General features: G+C 40.1%; 1 protein-coding gene across 8 annotated transcripts in view; it reads left to right on the forward strand.

Moving 5' to 3' along the window:
- SGMS1 (sphingomyelin synthase 1) overlaps positions 1-8,691 on the forward strand; it is a 276,032-nt gene extending 267,341 nt beyond the window's left edge. For all 8 annotated transcript variants that reach the window (XM_057734308.1, XM_057734304.1, XM_057734309.1 and 5 more), the window contains 3 exons: positions 4,427-4,580; positions 6,096-6,262; positions 6,972-8,691. In XM_057734308.1, coding sequence (XP_057590291.1) covers positions 4,427-4,580; positions 6,096-6,262; positions 6,972-7,151 — 501 coding nt within the window. In that variant the 3' untranslated portion in view covers positions 7,152-8,691. The remainder of the gene's footprint in view (positions 1-4,426; positions 4,581-6,095; positions 6,263-6,971) is intronic.
- Positions 8,692-9,736: the final 1,045 nt, after the last annotated feature.

The raw sequence follows: 9,736 nt of genomic DNA on the forward strand, positions 1-9,736 counted from the left end.
TGGTCTCAATTTTTCAAACTTTTTATGTTTGTTATGTGATCTGTGACCAGTGATCTTTGATGTTACTGGTACCATTTGCTGAAGGCTCAGATGATAGCATTTTTAGCAATAAAGTATTTTTTAATTAAGGCATGTACATTGGTTATTTAGACATAATGCTATTGTACACTCAATAGGCTATAGTATAGTGTAACATAACGTTTAGGTGCACTGGGAAACCAAAAAATTCATGAAACTCGCTTAATTGGAATATTCACTTCATTGTGGTGGTCTGGAACCAAACCTGAAATATCTCCGAGGTCTGCCTGTAATCACAGCCAACTCCTGGTGTTGCCAGTACTCCCCTGGCCCAGGTTCTGAATAGCAGGGGAGCAGTAATTTAACAGTTCCTATTTAGGTTGTTTCCAGTTTATTACTTTTATAAATAATATTGTGCATAAAGGTTTTCTTTATATTCCGGATCATTTCTTGGAGGTAGATGCCTAGAAGCAATTAAGCCCTGAGTCACACACAGGTCATGGCTATTTGGATTGCTGGCCAATATTGATGATTAATTTTGCAGAGGTTTCCGCCAGTGGTAATACATATATTATCCCCAAGTTGGTGATGAGGAGATTGAGGCTTAGAGTGGTTCAGCTGCCCAGGGTCGCACAGCTGATTGGTAGAAGAGCCATGGTTTTAGCCCAGCTGGTCTGCTCCAGAGGCCAGGGCCTCTTCCTTCCTGCACTGCTGGCTGCTGCATTCCCGGGGTTCCCACCTCTTAAAGGGGCCTGTTTAAGGAGGTCAGTGTTATTGTCCTTGCCCCACCACTGGCTGTCTTTTTTTAGCTTTGCTAATTTGGTATGGGAAAGAATGATATCCTGTTAATGTTAATTTTTATTTCTATGTATTTGACAGGGTCAGTGCCTCCAGCTGGTTACATCCTTTGTCCTTTGATAAATTTTGTTTCCTAAATGGTCTTATTTACTTGACTTATATGTACTGTGTACATGATAAAGATGTTAACTTGTTTCTGCTCCAATTGTTTTATAATATGTCTTACAGTTTGCTTTTTTAAAGCATAATTAAACATTTTTATGTAGCTGTAACCATCCATCTTCTTTTCCTGTTCCCCACTGGGCTTACAGAGCCTTTCCTCTTGCAGAGGTTTGACAGTCATGGAACGATATTTTCAAAAGAAAGCATAGATGTATTAAGGGCACTTGTAAGAAATGGAGGATTAATTTTTGGCTGTTTTTCCTCAGTGCCATGTTTACCTCATAATCCCTCCCTCTTCTCCTACCCATACAGTTTCCCCAGAGGTGTTTCCCTACTAAAAGGAGAGGGCAGATCTGGGGGGGATGGTGCTCAAGAGTATGATTTATAGTTTTCAAAACACAGAAGGAGTTTTGAAAGGACAATTCGTAGTGTAAAGTGAAGAGCTACCTAAGCTTTTTTCCCATGATTTTCTTCTATTTATTATCCCTTGTGATGACAGAACTAGACCAAACTTTCAATTTAAAACTTTCAAAACATGTTCATCATGTTTACACATACGTTCTATTTAAGAAACAGAACGATTCTATGGGACTTATTATGAAAAACGATGGTACCCAACCCTTTACCCTCACTGGACTCCAGCCCGCTTTCCTGCTGTCTTTGAGCCCTTTGAACTGAATCTTCTGGTATTTACCGTCATGGCTTTAACTCGTCTCACAGAATTTCTTTGTGCATATGTGTTTATCCTCGGGTCTCTAAGTGACATGGCAAGATTGTTTCCCTGTGATTGCTAATGTAGGCTGTTACTGACTTCCTGCTGGGGAGGGCCGGGATTTAGAGCCCTGGTATTCACCCCCTGCACCAGCTTGCTTGTGTTCCAGGCCTCTTCCTTCTCTTCTTCCCCTCCCCCACCATCCCGCTCCAGGATCTTATGCTTCTTATCCCATCTTCCCAGTGTTGTTTTCTGTGCTTGATTTAACTCAGTATCCAGTGCTTACGGAATTACAGTTTTGTAAATGCGATTCATAACCAAGTCATGTAGTTTCCTATAATTACTTTTCCTCTTCCACGCAATATTTTGTTTCCTGTAGAGTTAGTAGCTGCCTTGCTCTTTGCTCCTGTTAGTTTTCTGTGTGTTACTCACCCCCACGCTGTGACTCAGTGCAGCCACAGAACTGGGTGTTCTGTTAGCCTCATCTCCAGAGCTCTGACTCACCCATGTGGGGGGCTCCCTCCCTTAGGTCTACGGCACAGCTCTCAGCCCTCCCTCCGTTGGGATCCCAGCAAATCCCATTTCTTCTTTTTTTCTGTTTACTCCTTTACTTTTTAGAGTATATCTTTTGTAATTTCCCACAAAAAGAATACATAGGTGGTAAATATTTTTAAATCTTGTATATATGAAATGACTTTAGTTTATCCTTGGTCTATTCTTTAAGCTTAAGCTCAGTTAGTAATGTTACTGGGTATAGAATTCTAAGTTGGAAATCATTTTCTCTCACAATTTGGAGGCATTTTTCTGAAGCCTTTTCTTTTCCAGTGTTGCTTTTGAAAAAGCCTGATTCTTGATTTCTCGTGTGAAGCTTGTCTCTGATCTCTGGATGCTTTAAGGTCTCTTGTTAGCCCCAAGTTTCTGAAGTTCCATGATGCTGAGTCTTGCTGTGTAGATCTGTTTGCTTCTGTTGAGCTGGGCTTTCAGAGATCCCTTTCAGTTTGGAAATCCATATCCTCTATGTGGTATGGTCAACCTGACATCCTTAACTAGAAATCTTGATCAGTTTTTTATAGGGAAATTAAAATGAAACATGTTCCCCCGAGCCCGAAGTATTATCAGTTAAATGTTGAAAAGGAATCACAGCGATTAGGCTAACCAAAGTGTAAAAGAAGGCTGACAAACATAAAATATAGACAGTCACACATTTCGTTTGCCAGAGCAAATAAAAGTTTCAGTGAATGAGTTGTTCTCGTCATATATTGCCCTAGTATCCAGTCCAGACTTGTATCAGAGATAGGTAGATATATTTATAAACGTTTTTCACCCTTATTAAAAGGAAAAACATGCAGTTCTACCCACATAATTTCAGAAGATTGAAGGTACATCCTACTCAGTCCTTTGCTTCAATTTGGTCCCCAAAAATCACATGCCAAAAAAATTCATATATTTGACTCTCCAACCTCCAGCTGCTTTAGCTAGTAAGTTAGTAGAACATTTGTCCTCTAGGCCAAGTGAATGAAATAGATCTTTAAATTTTTCCCAGAAATTTCCCCCCAGATGGCAGTTATGGTAGTAAATCAATCAGTCAGTCTTTCTCTATCAGTGTAATGAAAAAAAATTTAGTAACTAAACATCTGCTGACATGTGCTATAAAAAGTGCTCACATCTAAGGAACGCTCTGAAGTCACGCGCTTCTCTAGGACCACGCTCTTCCAAGGGCTGCACGAACCACAGTGAACGTTGAGTGGGCACACCTCATGGGGGGATTTTACATGTCTTAATATAAACTCGTAAAGGAAAAACACTCCTGTGTATCTCCTGTACTCTGAAAACCCCCGCAGAGTACTTCTGTGACTAGGTGTATGGGTTTTTCCCCCCCGACACAAGCAAATCTCTAACTTTCTCTAACTCCATTCTGACACTGTCTACCTAGAAATAGCATCCGATTCCACAGGTGAAGGGCTCAGTCTTCAGACTGTGCCTGCCCCCCACTTCCGACTCTAATCACAGGTTCAGACTGTCGCCTGTACTTCTTACCAACCAGCTATAAATTGGAGGTTCCTATGACACCCTCTTCAGGTTCAATTAACTTGCCAGAGCTCACAGAACTCAAGAAAATGTCTTACTTACTAGATCAGCAGTTTGTTATAAAAGGCTATAACTTAAGGCCGGCCACATGGAAGAGGTGTGTAGGGCAAGGTATGTGGGACAGGGCGTGCACCACTCTCCCTGCACCTGCACACGTTCACCACCCTGGAAGCTCTCCAAACCCCCATCCTTTTGTATCTCTGTGGAGGCTTCATTATATAGGCGTGATTGATTTAGATCATTGGCCATTGGTAATTTGGTAATTCACTCAACCCCAGCTCTTCTCCCCTCCTTAGAGGTTGAGGGGAAGTAGAAATGAAAGTTCAAACCCAGGCTAGTCACCTGGTTGGATCTTCTGGCAACCACCCCCATCTTTAGGGGCTTTCCAAAAGTCACCTTGAACTCATGAACAGGAACCCAGGTGTGATGGATAGGGGCTTTTGTGAATAACAAAAGCCACCTTTATCTCTTCTCAGGAAATTCCAAAGGTGGTAAAAGCTCTGTTCCAGGAACCAGGATGAAGACCAAATGTGTATATTTCTTATTGTAAATCACAATATTACAAAGCTTAATTCCGACTATAAATTGTAATCATAGCACACTTTTATGTGGGCTAAGAATGAGTCTGATTTTCTCTTTTCCCACCAGCTTTTTGGAAACTGGGAAGCTCAGCTGCGGAGAATAATGAAGCTGATTGCTGGCGGTGGCCTGTCCATCACGGGCTCCCACAACATGTGCGGGGACTACCTGTACAGCGGCCACACGGTCATGCTCACACTCACCTACCTATTTATCAAGGAGTGTAAGTCTAACGTGGCCTTCTGTGGGAAGTGTAACCAGCATGGAAAATGGGAACAGAACAGGCCTCGTGTCAGCAGCCCTGGGGCCGGGATTCCTACCCCCTGCTTGTTGGTACCTGAAATATTTTAATGGGATCAAGCCTTATCCCAGGAGATGCCGTATTGGAGGACTTGGGTCACAAACTGATTTTGAATCCTGGTGCTGTCACTTACTAGCTCTGTGACCTTGGAGAAAACCTCTAACCTCTGTCAGTCTTAGTTTCCTCATCTTTAGAATGAGATACCAAAAGCTGCTTCATGAATGAGGGAGAAGTGAAAATTAAAATCAATGGCACGTACGGACACTCATAGAGGTGCAGGGAGGATAAATGGTAGCCGCCTTTTGTTGTTGTGTTGTTAGAGTATCAGATACAGATCTTCCTGGAAACGGAACATGGATCCCTATATGTACTCTAAAACCCTCCCCACACCGTTACCACTCCATTTAAAATTACAAACCTCCCTTCACCCTCTCTACTGGTGACCCCACTTACTCGGTTCAATTTTTTATTTTTCCATAGCGTGTAACACCTTCTAACATAGCATATAATTCACTTCATTATAATTATTATTTATTGTCTCTCTTTACTACTAGGAAGGGATCTCCCCACAAAAGCAGGCTCTTTGCCTGTTATGTTCATTGATTTCAGTGACTAGAGCAGTTCCTATCCTGGGCACAGTGTAGATGCTCAGTAAATGGTGGTTGAATGAATGATGGATACTTGGTCTCCTTGAGAATCTTGTAGAAGCCTAAACTGTCTTCCCCAGCGTGAGGAGGGTAGATCACATTCAGACAACATTTTTGCCTAAAATTTCAGATCCTCTGAAGCCCACTCATTGAAAATACAGGGTAGGAAGGCCCGCACTAATAGAGATTTTGAATCTCCCATCAGGTGACTTCCCAGACACTGCCCTCCCCTTGGGAATGTACTTGGGCTTGAATTCCCAGGCATTTTGGATTCTCTCTTATTTGTATTTGAGAAGTGGACATCTCAAAGACTTTCAAATTATTGTGTGGTTGCAGAGCTTGGAAAAGCACAGTTGTATCAATTATAATTGCCTAGTCTGTTTATAAGGATCTGTAAACCAAAAGGTATTAATGTCTGTATAGAGCATGAACCCCAAATTATTTCCAGGCAAATTTGATTGTCAGTGGACAGTTTTGTTTGGCTTTTTAGTGGCGCATGATGCATTAACCTGTCCTTATTTGTCCTTTTAAGCTATATTTATAATTATATGAATCAAGTAATAACCAAATATAAATCACTATGGCTAATAATACCACTTCATGAAATAAGCTGCTTCCCTTCTAACCTCAGTTACATAGAAGTGAAAACCCTTAGATTCGCCACCCCAAACGATCTGTTCTCAGAAGGAAAGACGCAAGGTGATCACATTCAGACGTGGTAGTTGAGGCGTGGTTGGGTGCCCTTGGTGGTACTTGAGTAATGGGACTACTGCGTATTTCTCCTTTTCAGATTCCCCTCGACGACTCTGGTGGTACCACTGGATCTGCTGGCTTCTCAGCGTGGTTGGCATCTTCTGTATTCTCTTAGCGCATGACCACTACACTGTGGATGTGGTGGTGGCTTATTACATCACCACGAGACTCTTCTGGTGGTACCACACTATGGCCAATCAGCAAGTGAGTCTTTCTCCCCATTCGGTTTCAACTCCTATTGCTCTTGGCCTGTTGTTGCTGCCGTGGCAGGGGGAGAAGTGCAAAGCATCCACAGATGTCTCTGGTTTCTCTTTTCTTAAGGAGTAGTCCACTAAGGTTGTGTTGTCATGCTGCTCCACTTCTGAATCAAAGATGAGCCAGAAATGTGTTAATGTAACGACACAGGAGATGGCATCCTTTTAGAACAAGTATCACACTCTCATTGTCCCTGGAAAATATTTTTTAAGCTGTGGCCACCTCTCGCTTGACTTGCGTTCCTGCCATCTTTTCTGTCCTCGGCCCCTCACCAGCTTAATACTTAACACTTAATTAAGTCTCTCTGTTTTCATCGTAGAACAGTGAGTAATTAAAACACTAATTGAGGTATTTATTTATAGACAAGAGGTTGAGTAAGCCACGTGTTCTCCGTGTGCTCCCGGAACTGGAGTTGCTTGTTTCCCTGCTCAGGTGTGGCCTGGTTTGCTGCTGAGTGCAGAGTGTAGAATGGGAGTGTGGGTGTGAAACCGGGGCCACATAGGTGGTCATGGCGTGGGTCTCGGGGCCTTTGTGAATTTTGGTATGAAAAATATTTGAATCTGAAGTGAAAGATTATGAGAAACATGTATGTTCCTTTGGGGGCTGAAACAGTCCGTTGTTCTTCCTGACTTGGTTTTCTCTTGCTGTGCTCTCATAGGTGCTAAAAGAAGCTTCCCAGATGAACCTCCTGGCCAGAGTGTGGTGGTACAGGCCATTTCAGTACTTTGAAAAGAATGTCCAAGGAATTGTACCTCGATCTTACCATTGGCCCTTACCCTGGCCAGTGCTCCACCTTGGCAGGCAAGTTAAGTACAGCCGCTTGGTGAATGACACGTAACAGCTGTGCGTGGTGGGGAACGAGGAACTGTCCGAAGTGCTAAGAACTCCATGAGAGAAGATGCCATAAAATAAACACCTCCCTAACCCTGTTCTCTTGCAACAGTTACCTTGACTTACCTATTGAGTTACCTGGTCAGCACTGTGATCTTTTTTTCTCTCCAAAGGACCTGCGTTGGACAACAATAAAGAAAATTTCACCTATCATGCACTGTACACATTTCCTGTTCATAAGTTTGGGATTTACATACCCTGCGACCACCATGTTCCTTTGTATATGATGCAACAGCATAAATGTAAGCTTTTATATCATAAGTTCTGGTCTTTCCAGTCATACCTGGAAATAAAGCGTATTATTTTCTTGGGAAAACATACTTTTCATATCTCTTGCCCCAAAGATTGGGCTGTAAGCCATTTTCTAGCAAATGTCTCTATGAAGGTTTCTAAGTACCTGAATGGGGTTCGATTCTGAAATCTTTCTACCTGTTGCACCGATATTCAAATAAAAATGACAGACACAGAAAGGTTTGGTAACCTTGGGTTTTGTAAAAATCAGCAGAGACAGTGTGTCAAAAAGTGCAAAAAAAAAAAAAGATTCTGTTATAAAGTGATTTTCTAAGTATTTCCTAACTTTATTTTTCAAAATGATGTTACAAAAACCAAATTTAAAGATTTTTACATGTCGGAGAGAAGAGAGTTAAAATTTAAAAATGCTTCTTGGGAGAGAAATTTGTCTATGTTTCTAGTGCCTTTCTTGTCTTGATTGTATGGTCAGTAGGCAATCTTCAATGTTTTTATTTAAAATGAAGTGTTCCATGAAAATATAAATGTATGTATACACTACTAAATTTTGCATTTATAGCTAAATTAAATCAGAAGACTGCTTATGGTTTTTAAATCGCTATGAATTAAAGAATGGGAGAGTTAATTAGAAAGTCAGAGCCTGTTCCCATATTGTGAGCAGGTGGCGATGACATGCACCACTTCAATTATTTTATCATCTATTTGGTAGTTCGATTTTAACTATACAATGAAAACAGCCATGAATACTTTGTTTTTAAAAAGAGAGTTTTGAACATGATCACTAAAACTTGAAAGCTATATATTAGTTTTCCATACTCTCATGACAATTTTGTTGGTCAACAACAAAGAAGAGATCTATTTCTTTAAAATATATTTGTGCAGGAACTGCATGTAACTCTTAAGTTTTACTCCTAACATGAGTATGTTTGGGGAAGTATTCTATTCTATACTTGCCAATGTGGAGAACAAAATAGTTTTTTAAGGATGAAGAAGTATATATATCCATTCTGTATTTTATGTGCAGCAGAATTATCTTCTGTAGGGTTTTTTTTGTGTATTCACAAGGTGATATTTGTATTGTAAAACAATAATGGTGAAGGAAATAAAAAGGCTTTTAAAATTTTGTTTGTTTTAAATCTTTGTAAAGTTATTATTCCAGAGAGTATACTGATATCTTAACAGCTTACCTAGATCATAAATTAATCAAAATGCACTTTTTAATAAAAACTGATACTTAAAATAAATGGCTGCTATTTCTAATGTGTTCACATTCTTCACAAAAGTCGTAAATGAAGTCATTAAAAGCAAGATGGAAAACTGAGTTTTGGAATTTCCTTGCTGAGTTTGTTTGAGAGAGAGCATTTATAATCATGTTTCTTTTCCCTTAAGATTCCTTAAAATGTACTCTAAACTTCGGTAACCTCTACAGATTGAGTGTATTTTTAAAAACATGTAAAAAGACGCACAGGTAAGTTCGATTCGAACCGCAGACCACTGTTTACCAATAATTTTGAATTCTCTAATTCTCAGTCAAGTCACTTAACTGTTTTCCCTTTAACTGGAAGTAATATGACTCAGTTTAGACAGAAAGGATAAGTAAATTCTGAAATGAGAAATACAGTAATGGTACTTTGATAATCAATGGTAATGCAAAAATAACTTTTAAAAAGAAAAGAGATATTATTGCTGATATGGGAAAGAAAGGAGGATGTTAACAGTGGAAGCCTGTCTTTATTAAGGGAGGATGCTATGTAACCAAGGAGGCTAGAACTGCGAAAACTAGAAAGATTTCCTGCATGGGACCAGATGCCACGTATTGAAAGGGAAAGTAACTTGAATCATGATAGTGAATTCTTGGTATATGCTAAAAATAGGATCTTTTTTCCCTAAGTCAAAATAGTTATATAAAAAAAATCATTGTTTACATATTGCATATGTACCAAGAAATTCATTTGCTGGTTGTAATTCATGCCTGACTGCACAGAATCATGAATTGACATATCTTGTGGTTCTCAAGTCTGCAACTTCCAGGAAGGACAAGAGAAGTCTCATGTTCTGGAGAATTGTAGTACACTTGATAATGCCTGCCTGAATGAGGATGTGTGCTCTTTTGTGCTTCAGTTTTTTTAAGCCAGAGCCCTAGAGGATAGCTTCTTTGTTTCCCTTTCTGTATGAATTAGACAATTCACATGCATTATCTTGTTAACCCTCACATCACCACAAGGCTTGTTATTATCCCCCTTTTATGGGTGTTGACTCAGGTATGTTAAATAACTTTCCCAA

This window comes from Hippopotamus amphibius, chromosome 5, assembly GCF_030028045.1.
Source record: "Hippopotamus amphibius kiboko isolate mHipAmp2 chromosome 5, mHipAmp2.hap2, whole genome shotgun sequence".
In the NCBI taxonomy this organism is placed as follows: domain Eukaryota; kingdom Metazoa; phylum Chordata; class Mammalia; order Artiodactyla; family Hippopotamidae; genus Hippopotamus; species Hippopotamus amphibius.